Genomic DNA, 26,468 nt, shown 5'->3' with positions numbered 1-26,468 from the left:
GTTTTTTCGTTCAACAACTCCATTCTGCTGAGGAGTTTTTGGGGCTGAGAACTCGTGGTGAATTCCCATGCCATTACAGAACTCTGAGAATATGGAATTTTCGAACTCTTTTCCATGGTCACTTCTTAGTCGAAAAACTTTTCCAACTTTGGAGTCTTTCTCAGTTTGCAATCTCAGTATCAAGGCAGAGAAGGATCCAAATGTGTCAGACTTGTCTCTAAGAAATTCAACCCAGGTAAACCGAGAGTAGTCATCCACCAAGACCATTACATATCTTTTCCCACTGATACTTTCATTCTGCATTGGCCCCATTAAGTCAACATGCATTAGTTCCAGCACACGAGAGGTGAGAAGTCTATTAATTGTGGGATGAGATGCCTTATGCTGTTTTCCAAGCTGACATGGACCACATACTCTTTCCTTGGAAACTTTCATGTCAGTAATTCCCTTTACAGCTTGAAGCTTCACCAATCTTCGGAGATCTCTGTAGTTCAAGTGTCCCAGCCTGTAGTGCCATAAGTCAGGTTTGTCCAAGAAGGTCCTGTTGCACACTATGGTATTGCACACAGCATAGCACTAGTCTACAGTTCTGTTTCCTGTTAAGACAACACACCCATCAGATGAAACTAAACATTGAGTTTTAGTGAAACTTACAGAGAGATTGTCGTCACACAATTGACCGATGCTGATGAGATTTGCTTTGAGTCCTTTCACATATAAGACATTTGTCAGGTGAGCTGCTCCATTCACATTTACATCACCTCTCCCAGCAATCTGTCCTTTGTTGCCATCCCCAAAAGTGACAGATCCTCCTTTTTCATCTTTGAAGTTAACTAGCAATTTCTTATTTCCAGTCATGTGACGCGAACATCCACTGTCGAAGTACCACTGACCTTCAACAAAGGCAGACAGAGATAGCTTTGCAACCAAACCAACATCAGAATTTGGTTTGGACTTTATTTTCCATTCTCGACGAGGTTTGCGTCCATGTGACTTATTTGGAGGAGGGAAACTATTTGGTCGATTGATCATGGCTTTCAAGTAGTTCTGCAATTTGTAACACTTAGGACGAATGTGACCTCTCCTATTACAGAAATGACATGTAGGAATGAAATTGTCATTCTGTGGAAAGTTGTCAGCATCAGTCCTCCTTCCTTCAAATTTGAGTTTGGTGAGTCCAGTTGGAACCTGTCTCCTCTCAGATGAGTCAGATTCATTAATGGTGACTAAGGTGTCAGGAGACCCATCTTCCTTCTTTGATGAATTGACATTGGAGGGTAAGGAATGCTCAACAGACAATTCATTCCCTTGCTTGTAAAGCATCTTATATCCTAATGAAGTTCGATCACCATAGGGCTTCTGTAGCTGTAGGGTTTGATTGATGGCAGCAGTGCCTGGGGGAATGAACTGTAACGCTTGTTTGGTTCGGATTAGATCAGCTGTGAGTTTGTAAATCTCATTCTCCTTTTCATCAAGAAGTCGGTTGAGGTTTTTGACAGAGTCTTCTAACTTTCCTTTTTCAGTCTCCACTTGCTCAAGGGAGTTCTTTAGGGCACGAATCTGTTTAGTCATGTACTCCCATTGTGCAAACATTTCTTCATAAGCATGTTGACGACTCGTGCCGTCTCGCTTCTGATGAGGTGGAGACTGCATCATCTTCAGATTCAACTGGATTACAGCTTTGGGCCATGAATGCAAGTACCTGCTTCTCCTCATCTGATCCTTCACTGGTTGTGGAGTTCTTTTCCTCATCACTATCACTCCAAGTTGCTGCAAGGGCCTTTTTCTTTTTTAGTGTGTTGGCACACTCAGCCTGAATGTGACCATATCCATCACATTCTCTGCACTTAATCCCTCGCCCCTTTTGGTCAGTAGAGGCTTGTCCTGGTTTGAAATTTACTCCTTTGTTTCTCTTGAGCAGATTTTCTTTGTCAGCTGGTGAATTTTTCCTGTAGTTCTTTTTCAATAACTTTGCATAGTTTCTTGTTAACATGGCAACAGTTTCATCTGTAATGCCATTTAAGTCCTCCGTAACGTGGTTTTTGTTTTCTTGGTGAATAAGTGCAACGCCAACCTCTGATTTTTCTTTCACCATCTCCTTTTGTTTCTTGGTTTTCTTCCACCTAGACAGTGATAGCTCATAGTTTTGTAATGATCCGATGAGTTCATCAAGATCGAGTTCCTCAATGTTTCTCATTTCTTCGATAGAGGTAACTTTGGACATGAATCTTCTGGGGAGGACACCAAGCACCTTTCGAACCAGTTTCGAGTTAGAGTAAGTTTTCCCCAGAGCATATGATTCATTAGAAATGTCACAAAGTTTTGCATGGAATTCAGCCACGGACTCATCCTCCTCCATGGTGAGATTTTCGAAAGCCTTTGCCAAGGCACGCAGCCTTGATTTCTTGACAGCATCAGTTCCCTCGTTCTTAATCTTTAGCTTCTCCCAAGCTTCCTTAGCAATTTCACAATTGGCTATAACCTTCAACTGGTTAGTGGAGACAGCGTTGAACAAGGCATGAAGAGCCTTTGAGTTGAAATTTGCTCTTTCCATTTCAACAGTGGTCCATTGACTCATTGGTTTGGGTATGACGATTTCATTCTCCATCATCGTTGGTTTCCACCACCCTTCTTCTATGGACATCCAGACTCTTTCATCAACAGCTCTCAAGAAAGCACGCATCTTGGTTTTCCAGTATGGATAATTGGCTCCTTCCAGCATAGGAGGTCTCGAGGTGGAGCCTCCTTCTCTGAACATTTCCATCCTGCACACAGAAGTGATAAACAGACACACAAATGTTCTGTAGTTCTTTGAGAGAGAACTCAGTGGAAGTTAGTTGCAACAGAATCGATCGTCAAGGTTGATTCAAGAATCAACAATCAAGAATCATACAGTAGTAGGATCTAACACAAATTTTTATAAAATTTCAAGCTCTGATACCAATTGAAAGTGCAACTAGTAGATTTTAATGATTCAAGTTACCAAGTTGTACATCTTTAAATTGATCGATTTCAAGATATGAGTTATGAACAAGAATTAAGCTTTAAGCAGTAAATCACACATCAATTTACAAGCTTCATCTGCACTGAGAACACATCTCAGCCGACTAGTGCTTGGGTTCCCCGAACCAGGGTAAATTCATCCACTATCAATCAAAGGTTCATATTACAATTTCCAATTCTCTCTAAAAGAATCAAATACAACCTTTTCAGCAAATAGTAATGAATTACCAACGACAATCAAGAACACTGATTGTCAATGCACAATCCTCAGGCAAAGAATCGAGCTCCTCTTCAACATGTCTTCAATCTGAAATCCCTTCAGATCTGATGATGAAGATGACACTGAAATCCCTTCAGTTTGAACTCAGCAAATCCAGATTCAGATCATTCCGCCATTGACGAACACTCTCAAGCTTCAAGATCTAACCTGTAATCACAATCACAAGAAACAAGATACGACTCTCTCTAATAACAACCGAAATAACTGTCTGAATGATTAATCGATAACCACTTTACTAACAGAAACTGATTATATATATGACCACAACGATAAGTCCAGCTGGCACTAACTAACACTTAAAAAGACTCTCGTAAACAAACGTTAGTGCAGATATAACAGACTAAAAATCCAGACACGACTAGACATTGAACAGAACATACACTGTCACAAAATAATAACACTAACATCGTCCTAAGGCCATCTATCACTTGCATGTTTATGATTTGTTTCTCTTTAAAAGGAAAGTTCCTGAATCTCGATCCCAAGGCCTTCGCGTGAACTCCTCCAAACAGGTACCACATCATACTTCGCTATGGTGGTAACATTTTTTTTTTGACGCGGTGATCAAAATCACACATGATTAACAAAGCAGCAATCCACAATTGGTGGTGGGACCTCCTCTAACCAGGATAGCTCATCGTCTAACCGAAGGGCATGTTTTGCCAAACCATGTGCTCTAAAATTCGTATCCCGAGCCACATGGGACAAAATTGCCCTGGAAGTTTAGACAATAAAACTATGACATCCTCAAGTAGCACACCCAGCTCATTAAAGAAGACCCTTTCTTTGTTTACAGTTGTGACCAAAGACAACGAATCGAAAAAAACCTCTTTAATTTAGATTCCACATAAAAGAGCCCAATTAAGTCCAACCAAAAGTGTCAGGGTCTTAATTTGTAATACAGAAATACGATCTGAAAACATAAAAAAACCAGAAAATACCTCAATGACAAGCTATAAGTAGAAACTATAGACAGAAACTACAACGAAAAATAAAACCCAAATAAACGATGAAACTAAGAAAACAAAGAAAATACAAAAGAAAAAACTAGCCAAAGGGATCATTCTTTGGCTAGTGAAAGAAACCATAAAATACAATACAAATATTTTCCTCAAAAGGAGCAAATCATATAAGGCTTGACACATCAAAACCTGATACAAATACGCTCAAAAACTGAAGTACCAATGGCTAACTAATTTATCTAAAAGCGTCTATCCACATTACATAAAACACCACCAAGTACTACTCAAACACGAACCTAGAACATATTTTAAAAGTTTGTACACATCAAAAGTTTGCTTTAAACTATCCAACTGTCTAAACTTTAAGAGGTTAGCATAAAACTGACCTCACTCTTTTAGCAATTAAAATATAATAGCCCTTAAGTCAAATGAAACATGTAAATCTAGACTTAATACTGTTCAAGTATAAAACCACCACATGTTTAACGTGCCGAAATTTGTTTAAAACTTTAAGCTAAAAAATTTAAAGGGTTATACAAATCGAAAAAATTTGCCTTAAAGTAAAAGAAGTGTCTAAATTTAGTAACATTTGTCCAACTCGGCAATGTGGACAACACTAGGATTCTAATATCGATGGTAGCAATATTTTCATTTTTATTTAACAAAAACACTTATTTATAATAATACTATGTACCAATGACAATAGAACACTTGATTAATAATCATCTACCTTCATAATATACAAAACGTGGTAATTAAAATACTTGAGTGACTGATTTTATTAATTAATTAATGGTAGGAATGGAGGTGGTTAATTTAGAGGAGAAGCTAAAGTGTGGAATCAAAGCAAAAGACCAAACCAAACAAGTGGCAAAAGAGGTTGTAACTAATTCAAAAGTAAACTATTTAATACTAAATATTAAGCTGCCGGCAGAGAAATTTTAGTATTTTTTAATTATAAATATAACTATATATATATATATATATGATCATCATTATTTCACTGAAAAAAAAAAAAGGAAAGAAAGAAGAATTGAAGTAAGAGACGAACAACTCTAATTAAGAATCTACTACAGTAATATACGTAGTAGTTGTGCCAATCTAAATTTTCTCTCAGTTGGTTGGACATATATATAAACCTATGCGTGACTTGTAAGATTACTAACCATGAAGGGATTTTTCTTCACACGCGACACACGTGTGTACATATATAAATCATATATATTTATATATGTACATTTTATTTTAACTTGTAATAAATAAAGTCTCGTAAGGACCAAATTGAGGAAACACGTGTGTATGTCGAAGCTAAAATGCACGTTTTTAATGTATATATATATATATGTGTGTGTGGTTATGGAGGTGACTACGTTTCAAATTTTCCTGAGTTTATATTATATTATATGTAATAAACTTGAATTTAATTAATTAAAAGAATTATTAATGGTTCTTTCGTCTTTCAACCTCCATTGATGGCGTATTCAATAAAATCGATATGTCTTTGTCTCACGGCAGTGGATAAAGAATTTAATGCTTATTTCTTATCATTTAATTTACATAGCTGTACTAACAACAGAATATATAATGAGATAATATATTGTTTCTATCATTTTAAGTATTTATTTGAGTAGAGAAATAACAGCCTTTTTTTATTGCCATTTAGTACAAGAAAGTCGAACTTCACTCATTAATTATATAAATATAATATATATATATTGCCTTAGATTGGTTGTATAATTATTGTACGAAAAAGCACTGCGTGATATTTTGTTATAAACATATTTTATTTATTTATTCTGCGTACCCACCAATCCTATCCTACGTACTCATTCATATAATTTATTTTACTTTAAAAAAGTCCATTTAATATGATCTTTCTTTCTTATATAATTCATATATCAATATAAATACTTGCCCAGTTTTAAAATTGATGGGAAATGAACTTTTAAAAGTCATTAAGAGTGTTCGATGTCATACAATATTTTTGAAAGAAAATGGAAAATATTATTAATTAACAGGTAATTCATTAATTAATAGGTAATTCGATGATAAAACTTACAAAGCAAAATCAACACTAGCAGGTTACTAAGCCATTAAATGAAAGAAAACTCTACCAACAATCTTAACTAAGAATCCAATAAGCACCAGCATCGAAGAATTGTGAAATGTATTAGACTTTTAAAAACAAATTATACATTTAACAAAGTCCACATATCAATAACTATTATTAGTCAATAATTTTCTAATAAAAATTAGAAAATATCAATCCAATTCTTTAAGTAATAAATAATAGAAATTACACGACTAACCATATTCTGACACTCTATCATCAAAGAATGAAGCACGAAACACAAGATCAATGAGCAGATCTAAGTGACAGAGAAAAATTATGACACCCTTGCACGAGCAGCTTGAGCCATATATAAAATACTTACTGTTGATTAAAATCCACTTATAACCAGTCCCTTTACAACAAATATCCACATCAGCAAAGCAAAAATAAAAACAAGTAAACAGACACAGTCCTAGGGTGGCTTCGCCTCTAGTGGATCAAGACTTAGTAATTAATTACAACTGAAATTGTAACTAACTCTTAAGATCTTGATCAACCGACTTTACACAATATAAATACATGAATCAAAGAGAAGAAACTTAGATCTAACACACAAAAAACCAAATCAGAAAAATACAGAGAGAGAGAAAGGAGAAAACCCTAGTTCGAAGACTTCAGCTCCAAGATCCAACCTCGAGAATGCAGATCTCATGGTGAGGAGACAGAAGGGATGAGTACATGCACAACAACAAACAAACAGAGTTAGATCGAGAAGAAAATCACAAGGAAAATCAAATAAAACTTGTAAAAACAAAGAATCGAGTTTACCTGATCAGATCCTGTGACAGGAAGCTCCAAATGACTGTATTTTGCCTTTGATCTAGTGGATATCAAGCTAATATCTGAGACGAGCTTGACAGAGACGTAGCCCTAATTTTGGGGTGAACTCTGAAACAAATCTAGTGATTTCTTTCCTATTACTTGTTTTTCCATTTGTCTAAACCTAAAATCTATGGGTGTGTGTGTTTGAATCTGGGTTTTCTGGGTTTGGAATCGAGCAAGTTCTAGGGTTTCGACTTGTGGGTTTGTGAGGCTGAGTGATTGAGTGCTAGGGTTTCTAGACCCTTCTCAGAGTATTTAAAATTCTGATGATCAAACGACACAAGGTTGAGTGTCGTGTTGGTCATACGGTGCCGTTTAAGTCTAAAGCTTAAGTTAGACTTGGAAAGGTCGATTTTGACCTTGATACTGATATTAAAAGGTCTTGTTGGTGTAGGGCAAAAGGGTAAAAATCCTACACTTACTACCCAAAACAAAGTCCTCATTAGTCTTAAGATCAGGGCCAACCCTGAGGTGAGACGAAGGAGGCGGCCGCCAGGCCCTCCAACGCTTAGGGCCTCATTTCGAAAAAAAAAATTTAAAATATAGTTAGTAATAAAATTATTTTTGCCAGCGTTTTTTATTTTATACTAGCAAAAGTTCTAATACCAACGTTGATTTGCGAACTCATTTTACCAACAAATCAGAAGTAAATTCTATTTTACTAGTGCAATACCAAACTTTTGCAAGCACAAAAATATGCTGGCAAAAGTGACATTTCTTGTAGTGTATGCAACATATTATTTGATTTCGGTATGTTAAGTTTCTCCAAAGGTCTCAAAATTTTGCAATATAACTTAAATAACTACAAGGTACACGATTATAAAAAAAATTAGACTGACGAAATAAGTAAAAATATATCGGTGCATTCCTTTTAAGAATATGCATTATAGAATTTTCCAATAAAATATTATTAAATACTTCCCACAAACTTTATTGTAGGGCACCTATGGTACAAAATATACCAATATTTATATTTGAATTTTTTATATCTTTATTATCTATAATGATATTAATTTCTGATTTGTTTATTTTATTTGTTTTTTTTTTTTTGAAAAAAAATATAGCTACATGAAAATGATTATTCATATATTTTTTATTTTCAATGGAAACTTCGAAGCCTTTAAAAGGTCTATATATCTGTACATACTATCCATTAAACTCAAGGCATGTGGCTTTTGAAATAGCACTTTTCCGCCAGAAAGGTGGGTGGTGTATAGATATTATTTAGCTTTTTCTTTTTCAACTTTTTCTATATAATGATAATCAAAATCATTATCATTATTATTATTATTGCTTTGGAATCTTTTTAAAAGCATCAGTTTTATCTTTGGTGTGCTTTTTGTATTTGTTTGTTGAGCGAATGAAATTTAAGAGGTTTGCTTTAAATTAAGACTAGCCAAGAGGTTATATTTGGTTTGGCATTGGCATGATATAATAGGGTCGTTAATGGGCAATTCAATGAGTACAGATAAGATGCCTTGGGTTTATTTTGCTTGCTTTCTCCGCTAGCTATAAACAAAACTGGTTAATTAAGTGTCACGTTGATCCATCCATGTCCATACAAAATTATAATTTACAATCAACACGTACAAATCTAATTCTCTTTGGTATATATATTTACTTATAATCACTTACTACTTACTTTGATGTTAGAATTGGAAAAGAGAAAAGGAAATGGTCTTTTTTTTCTCAATATTTCTACTATCTTGTTTAAACACGTGGAAAAGGCAAAAAGTTGTGCTTCTAGAACCAATCCTGATCATGTAAAATGGGTACATTAGAGAAAATGATTGGTGATTAAGGAGTCTCAATCACTGCTTAACAGATTGATTTTGGCATGCTGGGGTGGGGCCTGGGTCTCTCTATACCTATATATTATGTAGGTATTATGTCAGCTTAAAGTCACGTCTAATTCAAAGGAATAGCTACAAATAATTATTGTAAAATGAAGGGTGTTCACACATTTGTTACTTTTTATTTTATTTAAATATAAATTTGATATTCTATATTTTTAATAATATTTATTTATTACATGTATATTAAAATTATACTTATTTGATATTTTAAATTTAAATTTTATACTTATTTGATATTTTAAATTTAAATTTTTTTAATAAAATTTTATCAATACAATTATCAGTGTAAAATTTTATAAATTCTTAATTTACATTTAATTATTTGATTGTATATCACTGATAACTGTTTGGTTAAATTAATAAAACTGTATTGATTAAATTTCACTTTAGGATATCAAATATGTATAATTAAAAAATATAAGGTACTAATTAAGTATTATTAAAAATACAAGATACCGAATATATTTTTCACGAAAACACAACGTACGAGTATATTTCCTAAAATCAATAGATGCACCTTAGCTGCTGCTGCTCTCATCTCATTTTTGGATTTCGTATTAATAAGTTTTGTCACTATTTTAATTGAATTAATCTTACTTGACATTAATGCTGTGAATTTTACATAATAACGCCTCTTACATTCTATTTTTATGATAAAATTATGTAATCTTTCCTTAAAAAATAAATAAAAATACATGTAATCTTTTTTAGAATATCTACATTTATATATAATGAAGTTTTTTTTTTTTTTTCCTAACAATGTTATATAATGAAGTTTCAAACCAACAACTAAGCCTAAATTGTCAATCTCTGATCACTACATAATTGTGGAAATATCATTGTTATATAAATATATATATATATATTAATGAGTAGTCTAATTTTATTATAATTATTTTTTATTTATTATAGTTAGTCTATTATTTTAAATATATATTTTATATAATTTTGTTGAACAAATTAAAAGATCATTTGTAAGTATTATTTTCCAACAAGGGTTAAAGTGTGATATTTAACCACCCAAGTTATAGATATTACATATCTGCTACAACCTAGAGCTCGGATTGTGATAATACCTCCACTGATTTGTGCACTTCAATGGTGTCCAACTCTTTGGCATCAAAACCCCCATCCTTCGATTGATTAATGAACTCATTTTCTTCATTGTTCTTGGGTACCATGATAACTTGTAGCTCCCTTTTCTTGCAGCAATGTCTCAGTGACCACTTATCATCATAGTGGAAACAAAATCCCTTTTGTTGTTTGAGTTGAATATCTGAATCAGTGAACTTCCACGGCTCTTGCGGATAGGTTAGATTGCACCAAACAATTAGAGGAAAAATATCGATACTTGAAGGCTTTATTTTTTTCTTCAATGTCTTGAACAAAATCTATTTCCTTGTCCATGTTTCAGGGCCTATGGATTCACAATTTAGCTTTTAAAGGAGGGAGTAAACCATTCATGAAAATGCTAAGTTGCACAGGGGTTCTACAATCTTTAATGGTGTCAGTAACTTAACAAATTGCTTCATGTATTCCAATACAGACCCTTCTTGTCAGGCATGTTACAAATTGTTACAAATGTGGTAATACCAATCTCTTCATTTCTTCTTGGCTGTGAATCGTTCTCTTGTTTAGGTATGTCAAAAAGATCCATTTAGTTGGAGTGGGTTGGAGCTCCGATCCGGCGGATCACCTCTGATTCAAAACATTCGGATACTTATTGGATCTTGGGTCAGATCTGCTCCGCCTCGCTTAATTTTTTTCTGGATCGGATCTGATTCGACCCGATTTAAATTTATTTAAAAAAACTTAATTTAAGACTTGACCCTAGACTTGGACCTGGACCCGGACCCTGACCCGGGACCCGGACCTAGACTTGGGACCAACCCAGACTCGGACTCAGATCTAGACCCGGACCCCGACCCCATACCCTGGACCGGAGTTGGGACCAGACCCGGACCGGAGTTGGGACCGAACTCGGACCGGGATCGAATCGGACCAGGACCAAACCCAGACTAGGACTGGGACTCGGGACTGGACCGGACCTGGGACCCGGTCTGGACCCTGACCTGGACCCGGACCCTGACCCTGGACTGGGACTAGACCGGGACCCGGACCGGACCCGGGACAGGATCCAGACTTGACCCAGATCGGACCCGAGACCCGATCCGAACCCCGACCCGAACCCGGAACTCATACCCGGACCGGGACCCGAACTCAGAATTTAGGCCCGAACCCGAACTCGGACTGGGACCCGGACCCAAAAACCCAAAACTTGGACCCGAATCCTGACCCGAGACCCGAACCTGGACTGGGACATGAGACCCAGACCTGGACCCAGGACTCACACCCAGACCCAAACTCGGGTCCAGACCCAAACTTGGACCCGAACCCAGACTCGGACCGAGATTCGGACCTGGACCCAGTTCCTGACTCAGACCCAAACCCGGACTCGGACCCAAACTTGAACCCGGACCTGACCCGTTGTCGGTGTTGGGGTAAAGTTTATTAAAAATAGGGATATTGGCGGCTAAACCACCTAAACTTTACGGTTTGTAACATTTAACCACAAAAGCTGAAATTTTTGGCAGTATAACTACCTAAACCCTGGTTCCGTTTTGCTCTGCACACCTCCGTCCAAAAATCACAGTTAAGTGTCACGGTGAATTGTCCACGTGTACACACTTGTACACGTGGCAAGATTTTAGTGGTCCACGTAATATTAATTTGAAAAAATAATTATAAATATTAAAAAAAAATTAAAAAAATTAAAAATATTAAAAATATTTTTTTACTTTTTTTTCTTTTTCCTTTTCTTTTTTTTTTTTAAATATTATAAAAATTATTTTCTTTTATTTTTTTATTTCCTTTTTCCTTTTTCCTTTTTTTTTTTTTTTTTTTAACTTCTTCTTCTTCTTCTTCTTCTTCTTCTTCTTCTTCTTCTTCTTCTTTATTTCTCTCTCTAATTGTAAACCCTAGCTGCAACATTTTATTTTTATCTCCCCGTCACTCCCTTCCTCTCTTTGCTCTCTTGCTTGACGGCGTTGTAAGACCACAAACTGCTGTTGCCAGCGTCGATGGTCCTAGGGACCTCGAAACCTTGTTCTTTGATTCCAAAAACCCAAGAACCTAACCTCCTCCTCGCCATCTTTCCCTCTCTCCTTCTCTTCCATTTTCCCGATGCAATGACAGCTATATAGCCGTCCACGATCCTGGGTGGTCCAACAGGACCATGGGATCGTGTTCCCTAGATCCCCAAAACTAAATACCCTTATTTTTTGAGAGCGAGAGAGAAGAGCTTTAATGGTGGCTTAGGTCGCACGAGAGCAAGAGAGAGGAGAGGGTCTGAGAGCGAGAGAGAAGAGAGGAAGGGAGGCGGTTGCACCATCCACTGGCCTTCCGTTTCCACCGAGAGGGAGGAACAAAGAAAGAGGGGGGAGGCGGCTGATGGAAGAGATGAGCAGCTAGGGTTTTTTTTTGGTTCAGTTAAGAAGAAGAAGGAAAGAAAAAGGAGAAAGAAAAAAAAAAGAAAAAGGAAAAAAGTAAAAGAAAATATTTTTTTTTATATAATTTATTTTTTTTATATAATTTTTAAATTATTTTTTTTAAAAAAAAAAAGAAAAAGAAAAAAAAAAGTAAATTTTTTTTTAAATTTTTTTTAATATTTAGATTATTTTTTAAAATTAATATTACGTGGACCACTAAAAACTTGCCAAGTGTACAAGTGTGTACACGTGGACAGTCCACAATGGCCTTTAACTGTGATTTTTGGACAGAGGTGTGCAGAGCAAAACAGAACCAAGGTTTAGGTAGTTATGCTGCCAAAATTATAGTTTTTGTGGTTAACTGTTACAAACTGTAAAGTTCAGGTGGTTTAGCTGCCAATATCCCTTAAAAATATATTATCTTTACACAATCTATTAATACATGTCAATACCAAACATAGTATTGTATTTAATAATACTAATACAAAATTAAAATGGATATAAAATTATAAGTTAATATTAAAATTCTTAAAAAAAAAATGTCTCGGGTCGGATCTGATCCGATTCGAGTATCTGATCTAGCGGGGCAGATCCTTACATGATCTGGATCACGTCGGATCATAGCCGGATCAGATCAGACCCGACCCATTTACACTCCTACTCTTATTACTCTCATATTGGTACCATAGTAAAGCGTCGCCAGAAAAGGAAATGAATACGACCTAAATCTTTTCTTCTTCATCAAAGTCGTGGCAAGAGAAGAACCTTTATGCTTGTAAAATCCAACTCGTGTGTGAAATGTATGTCTTGCTGGCCCATGTTGAAAAGTCCCTGCTCCGAACTCTGATTCAGGAAAAAACCTACCATTGGAGTGATTCATGTGGTTGTTGGTCCCTGTTCCAACATTGTCCCGCTGTGTTGTGGTGCCATGGGGGTCACTAAACCCTTACTTTCCTCTTTTTCCTTACTGTCAGCAACTCCAATAACGTCCTCATTGGATTCTTGGACAATTCTTGACTTGAACCTCCAATTGAGTTCTTTATTTTTCTTGAAGTTCTAAGAAGTAAAGGTGTTCACCTAATCTAATCCGCACTATTGCTCATAGTGTATCAGATTCGCGCTAAGTGCAGATTTCATTTTTTGGATCCAATCCAATTCGCACAATAGCTCAAATCCAATCCAATCCGTAAAAGTACGAATTGGATCAGTTATTTTAGATTGGTTACTTTTTCATATTAAATTATTTAATATTTATGGAAAAATATTTTTTTTTTTCAGATAACTAGCAATAAAATAAAATAAATTATAGTTATTTTATGTCTCTAACAGCAAATTAAAATAAATAAAATAACAAATAATAAATTCAAAGAAAGAAAAAATATTGTATGTATAAAGAAATGTTTAATTTTGTTTTAAATTGTATATGAAAAAAAAAATATAAGAATAAAATACAATTGATCTGTTAAGTTTTGAAATATAATTGTATTATATGTATTAGACTTTTAAATTACTATTTTTTTTACTATTTTTTTTATATATATATATATATATATAAATATGTGTGGATTAGATTTGATCCGTTATTTTTACATGTCAATCAATATCCAATTCGCACTTGAATTTTGAATTTTCCAATCCAATCTAATTCGCACAAGTGTAGATATCCGCACTTTGCGGATTGGATTGTACATATTAAATTTGATCAGCTATTTTATGAATACCTCTACTAAGAAGGCCTTGAATTGTTGTTGGAGCGACTCTTGCAATTGCAGTTGAAGCTGAATAGCCATTTGTTTTTTGCATGGAATCATGGAGTAAAATTTGAAACCTCATTCTTCAAATCTGATTTCAATGCTTCAAATTTTGATAAGATATTGTTTTTTTTTTTTTTTTTTTGAAATCTGATAAGATATTGTTATAGAGTAAAATTATATATCCAATTTTGAAGAAAGAGGTAAGCATTCCTCCAAATGATGAAATAAAAGAATAATCTAGCTTTAGTTATTCTCTTCCACTAGAGTCTATTCTCTTCTATTTCCAAACTTAGAAATGAATTCCTCCCCTTTATTCATAGGTACTAGATAACATAAAACAGTGTCAGCTAGGTGTACTAAAAACTAAGACATAGCCCTTTAAAATAAAAACCAGCTAGATAAAAAAAAAAAAAAGTCCTCTAACCTAGCTTAGGTGTCCTTTTGTTATATCACCATGTTTGTGTGTATGAGTGAATGTATAGTTTAAACTTCATGCACATATAAATAAGCTGTCATTGTACATACATCATCTTGATTTATATACAGATAGAATAGATGAGTAAGGTTTCATGTCCATAGTAGATAGTACAATTGCATTAGTTAAACGATGAAGCTAATATAACAGTTAAGGGTTTTCCCCATAGATACAAATTAAGCAAATGTAAAATGAGTTGGAAGAGCTTCTTCGTCTAAGCTGCCTCAGCAAATCCAACTCTCATTTTCCCATAATCGAACACTGTGTGGTAGCGACCCATAAATACATCTCCCAAAATCCTACAATATTATATGCAGAAGCACCAGTATCAGTAATTTACTAAGAAATGAATAGAATTCATGGCTCTGATGATTTGATCCTTTTAGTTACTTAAATGAAGCTCCTTAATGGTGTTATTCTAATTATATTTTATGGTAAAAACATGACACAAAGATAAGAATATGGTAATAGAAAGAGGTAAGATTTTAATTACCAGAGAGGTCCACGAGGAGGAGCCACATCCAACGCAATGAATCCGCTAAGGCATTGAGCTGCGGAACCCTCTCCCACTTTGAGAATGTACTGATGGCAACAAACACCAAAATTTATAAGCAGCTAATAGCAGCTCGGAACTCGCTAAAGAGAGTGAACTGAAATCTTTTTTCATAATCAAGCTTGCTAATTGGGACTTTTAAAGTTTAAAATGACCAAACTGAAGAAGTCTGCTATACCTGCTCTGGAGCAAGGTCAAATAATTTACCACCGATGGTGAATGAAACACTTGGCATGGATGATAAGCTGCTGCAATCAACAGCTGACTCGCCATTTGGACTGGGCAGCCGTTCACAGAGCTGTGATTTTAAACATTTGAGGGCATGATTAGCTTGCATCAATTCATTATTATCATGCATGTATTGATGAGTAAGAGACAACAAATATTTACCTCATTAACGTAGTTCAATATCTGCTCTTCAGTCATATTACGGTTTAGCTGATTTTGAATCCATACTACTGCCATCTCACAAGCAGTACATGGTGCACCATGAAGACTGCTATCGTGTTTCCTTCCCAATTTCTCATCAATCACACTTTCAATTCCAAAGCTGTAAATATATATGGAAACAATTAAATTAGAAGATAGATACAGCAATCATTTGAAATAAAGTTAAATGAACTTTTCCTCGAACAGCCAGATGTACTTTCATCTCACCTAACACCTCGAGTTCCGTCAAAAGCACAGAGACCAATTTGAGAGCAAATTTTTTTAGGTTGTGTCTGTAGATCAAGCCAGGAAGAAGAAGAGGAAAACATCGGATGATTTACTATAGGAGACTTAAAATGGGTTGTATGAAACGAAAATATAAAAAGCAACATTATGTACCTTAGCAATCAGCAAATCTAGTATGGTTTTTCCATATTGTGTCACCACTGACTTGCATTGCTGGCTTACAATACCAGAAGCTCCAATGGCATGGTTGATTTGAGTTATTATAGTCTGAAGAATGGTAACAAAAAGATTATAGCAAGATTACACAGAACGATTTAAATTTACATACAACAAATGCCTCACATAGTGTATACGCAAGTGACATCATTTAACTCAGATAAAAAAATTACCAAACATTTAAATATATCTTTAAATTGGGGTCCCCTACTAAGTTTACAATATTTGGGAATTAATAAACTATAGCAGTGGTTTGTTCCAAAAAAAATTAAAAAAAAAAAAAACTATAGCAGTAGTGGCCATATAGCTGCACAAAAGGACTTGAACTCAAAACTTTGTGGGAGCAAACCACAATACCACATGACTAACTATTCATTTGAGTTTTCCCTCACAAGTAATTTTCATAGCATAATTCACGTTTGAGCATAAAACAAAATAGAAGTAAAAGAAAACATCATCATAATTTGGGGACGTACAAATATTTTTACAACCCAACTCACTATACAAGGGTCTTTTTTTTCAAATATATATATAAATATAAGACTTGATTTACAAAGCACACATACCGTAGGCCCTGCCAGTAGGGAGGTTCCCGAATCGGCAATTGCAGCACATCCATCAGCACAAAATCCTGAAAATAGTGATAATGATAATTTCTTAGTATCATAACCAATCATTAAGACAGAAAGCCAACCAATAAATATCTCAACAAAACAAGATCCGAGAGGGAATTTCCATGTAATTACCGGTTGTTTCCCCATCAACTAGGACATCACCCATATCAAACTGCCAACAAGACAAAACAAAAAGGTTGACTGAGTTGAGAAATAGATTTTATCACATTAACAAGAAAAATGGCCTAAAAAATATGAGAGGTTGGGAGACTATTTAGTTAACCTGCCAATAGCCTTTCTGAGTCACAGGAACATATGTGTGATTCCCCTTGAAATGATCAGAATCCACCCCACCAAATACTATCTCGCCCCCTTCTTCCCCTTCGATATTGCGATTCAACCAAAATGAAAAGACTGGATCCTTTACAAGTCCTTGACTGACCATACTATACCTATAATAACAAGTAGTTGTAACCGCTAAGAACATTGTACAGCTAGGATTGAAAGATTCAAATGAAGTTTTATGGCATGTGTAGAGGCTGAGATGGATAGATTTTTACCAGACAGGAACAGCATTTCCTACTGAGATCTCTTGAAATCCAAGTCCTAGTATTCCATCAAATTTAGCAGCCACGAACGTGATGCCAGGCTCTTTGGTTGCCTCGATAAAATCCTAATAGTTTAAGTAATATTCATTAAGTGCAACTCTATATTATGAAACAACCAGATACAAATTTTATCTTTTTGAAAAGAAACATACCTGATTTTGAACAACAAGTTCACCAACTTTGACATGGTCCGCACTAAAAAAACCTGAAATTGCTCCAGTACCATAATGAATTGCAGCTGATTTCCCTGCATCAAGAATTAAAAGAAAGTTCAGAAATTCAATGGTAAAGAAAAAAAAGCATGAATCTTTTGAACTGGGACAAAAGGAACAGACCATTCTTTGTGTAGGTACTTGATTGACCAGATTTGTACTTGGAATGAAAAAAACAAGCAATCTGAAATTAAGGGGACATAAGGACAATTGTTGAAAAATTTCAAAAACTCCAAATAATAATGGAAAAAAGACTATACATACTGAGAAATAACACTTTGACGAAGGCACCCATAGATTAGAACTTCCAGTGTCGAATACCACAGTAAACTTCTGTGAAGGTGTGCCAATGCCAATCTCACCAAAATACTGAGCATCCATGTAATTCTTTAGCTCCACAATCTCAGCATCCTCAGAGCTTCCATGGAGACCATACTTTCCACTTGGACTCTCCTGTTCTGTAGCAACATTTCGTCGATGGAGCCTAATTCTTTGATCTAATTGTTTCTTATTCAGTTGAATTCTGATCAACCCGTCATTTTCAGCAGAAAACACCACAGGTGACAGAAGAACCCAAAGAAAAAGAGCAACCAAACGAGCATCGTTTTTGGTACCCATCAATCACTATAACTGGAACAGCAACAAAAGCAATTTTTGAACACAATCTTCCTCAAAAATCACATATTCAATGTGCCAACTTTTTTTGAGAATTTTCTTCTATAACGATTACACCTCCAATTAGCCAAAAAATTGCACAGAATTAACCAACAGACCACAGCATTGAATATGACATCAAGTCCTTTAGTAGAAATTTTGGGTCACAAAAAACAAGTCTAATACAACTACCTTAATCCATAAAAAGAAAAAACAAATCGATTAAGCGATCAACATTTTATTTTCTCAATATTTAATAAACTATATAAGTATACGAATTGGATAAATTTATCCACAGAAATAAACACTATCAAATAATCAAATAATAATTTTGAATCAATCGAAGAAATTAAACTTACATTAGTTGTGAGTAGGGGTTGAGACTTGAGAGGTGAAGTGCAGAAAATTTTGAAATGTTGAGAATGAAACAAAGCAAGTTAAGTCAGAGTCGGAGCCTTAGAGAGAAAGCAATGAGCAGAGGAAAGTTCTAGTGTATGGAGGAGTATAAAGCTTACAGTGCTCCCACCAATTGATTAGACTGAAAGAACATTATCTAAAGGTCAACAGCTTAGTTGGTACATCTAAACGAATCTTACGACAGTGACGTGTTAGTCCAGTTGTAGGAGGCTAAACTCAACTAACATTCTAGTGTTGACACATAAGATAAGCTACCTACCTGTCCTTCTCTTTCAGTCCCAACCTTTGTTTTGACTTATTGTTAGTCTGTGCCTTCAAAGTTTACAGAAGCCCATTGTTACTTCTTAGCCCATAAAATCCAGTCCAATCCTATGAAGAACCAATACTTTAGGGGGTTTTATAATTCTATACGTAAAATCAATTAATTTATAAAAATACCAATTTTCACGTCAATACTAATTCCTACCAAAAATACAAGAAAAAAAATGTAAAGTCACGCTTCTTAAAATTTCATGTATTCCGAATTTTAAAAAAGTAACTCTTACGTTGTTTTTGATATAACCTTGATTCGGTTAGCTTCTATAAGATTTTTTTTTTAGCTTTTAGAATTAAAAACGTTCTTTTAACACAACCTTGTTTCCGTTAGCTTCTATAGGACTTTGAAGACCTTATCAAGCAAATTGATATGACTTTATCTCACTTCCCCAAGCCACTAAGGCTAGCTTAGTGGTGAGGGAGGGATGGGAAAAAGGGAGAGGTCATGGGTTCAAACCTAGGACCTTGAAGCTATTAAGCTATTAAATGATTGTAAAATATCTCAAGAAAAAAAAAAAAAATATCTCAATTCTCCAATGCCTCAATCTCACATGTTAAGCATACGAGAAACACATTCGCCCATGAACTTGCAAAGTTAGATTTGGGGTTAAATGAAGTTACAATTTGGATTGACAATGACCTTTGTAATCTTTATGTCTCTTCTTTTTTCTTAAGGGCATCCCTTCTCCAAAAAAAAAAAAAAATAATAAGATATGTACTATGTAGCTTTTCCTAAAAGAATTTTTGAGAAACTACTTTTAAAATTAAAATAATTTACATAATTTCTAATTTATTTATAAAATATCTTTTTTAAAGGGAAACTTACAAAAATACTGTAAAATAGGGAAAATTTTACAAAAATTGTATGTGGCGAAAATTGCATGACAATTTGCAATTTTTCCTTACCTACATTTGTGCTTCATTTTATAAACGACGCAATAGGTAAAAAAAAAAGTATTTTGGCAATCGATATGGCATTTTCGAACTGACGTAATAAGTGTTTTGTGGCAGTTTTAAAATGTCATAAATAATTTTGCATCATTTCTAAACCGACGCAGAAGATAAAATAGAAAAGTGCATATTTTGCGTCGGTTTATAAATGTAGATAATAAAAAACTATTTGCGACTATGGTATATACGTCAGTTTTCTTAATCGACGGGAATTATACTTTTTGTAGTAGTGATTTCTCTTCATCTTAAGTCTAAACTTGAAGTATGGTTTAGTTTTCTAGCAAACAAGTTAGTTGATGAGTTCTCACCGTCAGCATTTGGTGCTGTCTATGGGAACGACAAGCTTAAGCCAAGTCGTTTCTTTACACACAATCGATATAAAATGCCTAGATGCTCTCGCCGCCTTCAGGACATGGAGATTCACCTTGACAATAATCAGTTGATTGCTTCGGGGTAAGACCTCCCTCCACCCATTGTCGGAGAAGGAGGCGCTAATGGTCACAGACTTCTAGCAAGAGGAGAAAATGTGAACATTATCAGGCCTTAAGTAGGAGGAGAGGGAACGAGTGGACAAGATCTCAAACAAGGCAAGGAGACAATCGCTGTGAAGAGATCCCAGTGAACAAGCAGCACGACGGAGTAACCACCTTCATCATAACCGAAGGTAAAGGTGTGACATAAAGGAAGAAGGTCCCATCTTCACCAAGGCACCCTCCACCACCAACACCGTGAAATCTCGGTACCTTGTAGCATCGCCCCAGAAAGGAGAAGCGAGCCAACTCTGTGAGTCAAAAATCCCAAACTTGCCACTATGAAGACGAAATAAATGATCTTCCCTGGAAGAACCAAAGGCTGAAAACTATGGTGGCTGACATGCAAAAGGTATTGAGCACCATTCTCAGAGGCGAAACTCAAGGTTCACATTTTTTCGTATAAAAGTTACTAATAACTCTATGGTATAGAGTTATTTTTATTGGCTTTAAACTTGAGTTACTCATGGTTCGCACTTTTCGTACAAAAGTCACCAGTAAGAGTGCGAGATCCCAATCGTACATGGTGACGGAGAGAACTCCATGTCATCAACGGATGACACCACAAAGGATGAGAGTGGAAAGGCCCTATCACAAAATAAGAACCCAAGAGGTCATTCAAAGCAACATGAATCTACCCACCGGGGTAAGATCACAACGAGGGAAACATTGTGTAGACTTATGAAAGCACTTTAGCCAAAGAATCTTATGCTAGGAGACACTGCGCTTGCACCCCCTTTTCAAGAGTAAAGCAAGCAAAAGGTGTCATCCCATAACCATGGTGGAAAGTCGCACAATAATGGGATGAGAGAATTACTACTCACAGGCTCCATGCAAACCACATGGAAAGTCCAAGTTCCACTCACCAACTCTCAAGAAAGGATGAACAAGAGAATAAAAAAGCTAGAAGTAGAGATGCAGGATCTACGTCAAAAGATGGCTATCACATTAAAGGGAAATTCAGAGGATGATGAGTTTGATGAAGAATCCCCTTTCTCAATGGAAATTCAAATTGAACCACTTCCACCCAATTTTAAGGAGTCTCGCATGACGCCATATGATGCTACAACTGATCCAAAATACCATCTAAGAGGTTTTAATGAGCTAATTAAGATGAAAAATGTGTCATGCAAGATAAGGTGCCAATACTTTGTGGTTACACTTAAAGAGGTTGCATACAAGAGGCTTGGACCAGGAGCAATTACATACTGGAAATAATTTTTGGAGGAATTCTTTCAACAACATAAAGTGACGAGTGATTACATTGTGCCTGTAACGAGTATCACAAATGTAAAGCAAGGAGAGAAAGAAAGGTTAAAGAGATACATCCAGCACTTTATTGCCAAAGTCGCCAAAGTAGGAAAGATGTCCAACGATGAACATAAGTTTGCCATACCTGCTGGAATATAGAGTCTTAGAGATGGACATAAGTGAGTGTCCTTTGGGAAGCTCGTCAGACCCTTATAGGGTCTATTAGACAATACCCCAATACTCTTAAGCTGATACATTCAAGTGAAGTCTCTGCTATACAACTTGTAAAAATTAAATATCCAAAATATTCCTATAAGTAAAGTTCTACTATGCGAGAAAAAGTTCTTAGCGATAGCAAGTTTGCTTTTAGTGTGCAATAATAAATTAAAGAAGGCACTCATGTGGGCCTCTGAGTTAAAGTGAATGACGCTGCACACTTGGGGGTACCAAAAAACAGAGAGGGGGGGATTTTTCAAATCGACAAGGACTAGCTACCCTTAATCGACAAGAGAAATACACCTACTTCTTCCCCCCCCCCCCCCCTTAAAAAAATTTACTTAGCAAAAAAACAGTCTTGAAAGACACTCATGGTCTAACGCTGAAACGAGAGGGACGCCTCTCGAGAGTAAGCAAATGCTTATAAATCAAGAGGGTAGCAAAGTCAAGTACAATAAGCTCCCTCACATCTAAGTAAAAGGATGAGTAAATAATAAGAGGATGAGACCGCTGAAAGAGTAATACTCCCTCAAATGAAAACCTGCTTACCATATATAGTGGGGAAAGTCACTTGGCCAAAGAGTAACCCTCAGAGTCACTCGCCCAACGTTAGTTACAAAAATTCACTTGGCTAAAGAGCAACCTTCAGAGTCGCTCAGCCAACATCAATTACAAAAATTATCTGGCCAAAGAATAACCCTCAAAGTCACTCAGCCAACATCAATTACAAAAGAAATTTGGCCAAAGAGTAACCCTCAGAGTCACTCGACAAACATCAGTTACGAAAGTCACTTGGCCAAATAATAACCTTCAGAGTCACTTGGCCCACATTAGCTAAAAATGTCACACGGCCTCGTGACCTCACGGTGACCAGAGTCACTCGACCAAAAAGTAAAGAAATGTCACGCAGCCCCAAGAGTGACTCAAAGTCACTCGGCCTCATGGTGACCAAGGTCATTTGGCCGCATGGTAACTTAGATAACTCTGCAACAAAAAGTAAATAATAGGAATGAGACTCGAAAGGGTGATCTAGGGAAGGATCAAACCCAGGACCTCTTAGACAGGGTGAGAAGAGTTTTCCATTACACTAAGGTGTTGTTATGAAGTGAAATTCAAGCAAGGGAGGCTCCTGGGCACATCCTTATAGAACACAAAGAAGACAAGATTCACACTTTAGAAAGGAAAATTCTCCAAGTCACTCAGTCAACAAGAATAGTTAGAAGAATTCTTGTAGACTGGGTTGCAAGTGTTAACCCTGAAATTTGGCGCTGCTAACTCTCAAGATAAGTCGACAAATAATCAAAAGACTAATAAGAACGCATTCAAAAAGCTTATTCACTCGGCGTGCATTTCTCAAAATCATTGTTGATACTTGTAGCTCCAAAACAAACCTCGTAAATTGTACATGGATGTGTGAGCATTGTCTATGTGTGCGGGAGTTGGGGGCTCGCCTATGAGCCCATGAGGGAGGCTCGCATGCGAGCCGTGGGGTGTGTGCTTGCGTAGGTTGGGGGCTCGCATGCGAGCCCATGTGGGGGGCTCACATGCAAGCCATTATGTTGTGTGCAAGTGTAACGTGCGTGCGTAGCTTGGGGGCTCGCATGCAAGCCATTGTGTTGTGTGTGTAACGTGCGTGCGTTTGTGTGTGTAGATGGGCGCTCGCGTGTCAGCCCATGTGGGGGCTCGCATGCGGGCCGTGCTATGCTTGCATTAGTGTGTGAGTTGTGTGTGCATTGGGGGGCTCGTATGCGAGCTGTGCATGCATGTGTGTGTGTTGAGTGTGTGCATTGGGGGCTCACGTGCGAGCCCATGTGGGAGGCTCGCATGTGAGTCGTGGCATTCATGTGGGTGTTTGTATTGTGTCGGGTGAGTTGCGTGGTGTATGTGTGTTGTAGACGTAAGGTGAAATTTAATTTGAATGCGCGCTGAAGAGAATATCGTTAGAGGAAGAATCAAAGGACAAGGCTTACAACCACGCCTCCTAAACTCTAAGATCAAGGAGGTACGACTAGTGGAGGGAATGCACCTACAAGGTCTAAGGACCCGACCAAGGGTACACTAAAACCATCACGTCTGCGACCGGGGACCACCTCTACGACCGGGAACCACCTGACACCAAACAAAGGTACGAGGCGCAAGATGACCTCCTGCACTTGCAACTTAATAAAGCGACAGCTTGTCTATTTGGGACCACCATGTAACTCAAGCAATTAAAGCCTATAAATACCCCATTCTCAAATGTGAGAGGGGGTGGGAAGATCAAGCTTGTAATATTACATTGAGAGTAAATAGAAAGTTTATCATTTTCTCTTCATTTTAAGATAGTAATTTGAATTTATATTTCATTTTTCTCTTCATCTTAGATCTGGGCTTGAAGTATAGTTTAGTTTTCCAGTCAACAAATTAGTTGACGAGTTCTCACCATCAATAGTACGTAATTACAAAGGAGAAGAATGTCTCTTAAATAAGAAATAGGCAATACAAACTTAGCTCAAATTGTTACAACCGAAATAGTTATAAACTGAACTAACAACTTTAATTAACATCCTGCTTACAACAACTACAGTAGCCGATAAACCAGAGAAATACATTTACAAAGTACAGGTTATTCTAAGCCAACTATAAATTCGAATTAATGGAGCTAGCTAATTAGGCATTGTGTTTCCTCTATACAAGGTTACTCTATCTTCGAGTATAGAAGGTGGTGATATCAGTTAACTATTATTTATTAACCCCATAAATATCTACCTATACTTGTTATTTCTATACAGGACAACGAAATAAATAAAGTTATCCTTGCATCTCTGTTGAATATATAAAGAAAATTAAAGACTCAAAAACCTCGAGCACGTCATGTAGATAACAGAGAAATGATCATGATATTAATAATTCTCGTCTCTATTGAGTAAGCTACACGGAATTTAAATATATGTTTTCTATATATGTATTTTAGTTAAGAAAAAAAAAAAAAGAAAAAGCCGGCGAAAGACAAATTCTATGTTGTATAACAAAATGACCCTTGTATATTTACGCGCGTGACTACTCCAAAGGTCGTCAAATTATAACCAGTACTACATTATACACATACAATATTACATATAATTAAAAATGTACAGATAATTAAAGAGTAGCAGTAGATAGATAGAACTTAGAGGCACCCATGTATATACTATATCAGAACTATATATATGTATAATTAATTAAGCAATTTATTAGTCATGTTGTTATTTCAAATTAATGATGAACTACAAGTATAGAAAATTGCTAAAAAGTACCATAGGTTAGTGTTTAATATTTTTTTTAATGTACTGGTATTAGTGTAATTAAGTATATAGTTTTATATAATTTAAAAAATAATTTTTAAAAATATCGCTAACCAATAGTACTAGACACTACTTATATGCAATACGGGAAATACTATTTTAGAGTTTTACAAAGGTTACTAATTAGACCATGTATTTTTTTAAATAATAAAATGGATCCTATATTTTCTAAAATGGTAAAAGTAAGACTCAATTTTCAACAATTTTATTTTCTAATATAATTAACTTTAAGATAAATTCTAATACGAACATATATAGAAGATATAACTAATTTTGTCATAACATTTTTAGATCAGATTATTATTAAGTTTTATTTTGACAAAAAATCAGTTCATGATTTTATTTGTACTATTTTAGAAAATATAAAATCTATTTTATCATTTAACAAAATAAAAAATTTAATTAATAACTTTTACAAAATACAAAATCCAAAATAATATTTATCTTATATAATAAAATAATAAGTATATGACTTTTACTCAAAGAAAGTATAATTATATATGGAATATTAATTATGTAGACGGCATGAAAAAATGGACGTAGTCACGAGTAAATAATGCATCAAGGTACCCACTCTTGGACGGTGGATAATATATAGGTGGTCTAATAAACTTTGGCATGAGAGAAAAGAAAAAAAAAAAAAGAGAAAATAGTATTAAGAACAATCAAATGTGACAAGCGAAAAGTCACTTTCTATCTCTTATTATTAATTACTACATCTCTTTCTTTACGTGTCAAACAAATCCAAACCCTTTTAACAACTCTTTCTCTTTCTCCCTCTCATCACTCTTCTCTCACAGACGGTTTTGTTGACTCCTTTTCTTTAGCCTTGACTATACCACTCAGTGCACGTAACTATAACTATAGAATAAAATCCACTTCTTCTTCTCTAAATTACTCGTTTTTGTTTTTTCTCCAACTTTATCTCTTTTTTTTTGTTCTGTTCTTCTCCGGCTTATATGTATGTATGTTTGAAATTTAAAGTCTTTAACATTGTATAAAACATTGACAAAAAAACAAAACTTGATATATAATATGTAACCAAACAAAACAACTTTCATATATATAATTTTGGTATGTTTATGATTATTTAATTAATTAATTAATTACTTGTCCATTCGTTATATTTATAATAGATATGACAGCAGGTTAAGCATTTTTAAAAAAAATTAAAACCATA

The 26,468-nt window shown here is 35.4% G+C and overlaps 1 protein-coding gene across 2 annotated transcripts; it reads right to left on the bottom strand.

The window, feature by feature from the left end:
• Window positions 1-14,757: 14,757 nt before the first annotated feature.
• On the bottom strand, window positions 14,758-18,958 carry LOC115699630 (aspartic proteinase A1). 2 transcript variants are annotated; one of them, XM_030627134.2, is made up of 14 exons: window positions 18,645-18,958; window positions 17,896-18,261; window positions 17,755-17,815; window positions 17,572-17,666; window positions 17,372-17,484; window positions 17,095-17,263; window positions 16,944-16,983; window positions 16,764-16,828; window positions 16,135-16,248; window positions 15,964-16,028; window positions 15,697-15,856; window positions 15,485-15,604; window positions 15,247-15,335; window positions 14,758-15,052 (listed from the first exon to the last, which is right to left on the bottom strand). In XM_030627134.2, the coding sequence occupies exons 2-14, from the start codon at window positions 18,247-18,249 to the stop codon at window positions 14,968-14,970; spliced, it is 1,530 nt and encodes a 509-aa protein (XP_030482994.2). In that variant the 5' UTR covers window positions 18,250-18,261; window positions 18,645-18,958; the 3' UTR covers window positions 14,758-14,967. The 2 variants fall into 2 exon arrangements, with proteins under 2 accessions (XP_030482994.2, XP_060958931.1); XM_061102948.1 differs by having other exon boundaries at window positions 17,896-18,363; window positions 18,645-18,709.
• Between the last annotated feature and the right edge of the window lie 7,510 nt (window positions 18,959-26,468).

The sequence above is a fragment of the Cannabis sativa genome, chromosome 8, assembly GCF_029168945.1.
Source record: "Cannabis sativa cultivar Pink pepper isolate KNU-18-1 chromosome 8, ASM2916894v1, whole genome shotgun sequence".
Taxonomy (NCBI): domain Eukaryota; kingdom Viridiplantae; phylum Streptophyta; class Magnoliopsida; order Rosales; family Cannabaceae; genus Cannabis; species Cannabis sativa.
Note: the sequence above shows the minus strand (reverse complement) of the source record. Positions and strands in the feature narration are given on the sequence as shown.

Excerpts from the sequence above, each read along its gene's own strand:
- LOC115699630 (XM_030627134.2), bottom strand. The coding sequence starts at position 18,249 with ATGGGTACCAAAAACGATGCTCGTTTGGTTGCTCTTTTTCTTTGGGTT. Across the intron at positions 16,829-16,943 it reads AGTTGATGGGGAAACAACCG|GATTTTGTGCTGATGGATGT; the intron begins GTAATTACATGG and ends CACTATTTTCAG. Across the intron at positions 15,336-15,484 it reads TTGACCTTGCTCCAGAGCAG|TACATTCTCAAAGTGGGAGA; the intron begins GTATAGCAGACT and ends TGTTGCCATCAG.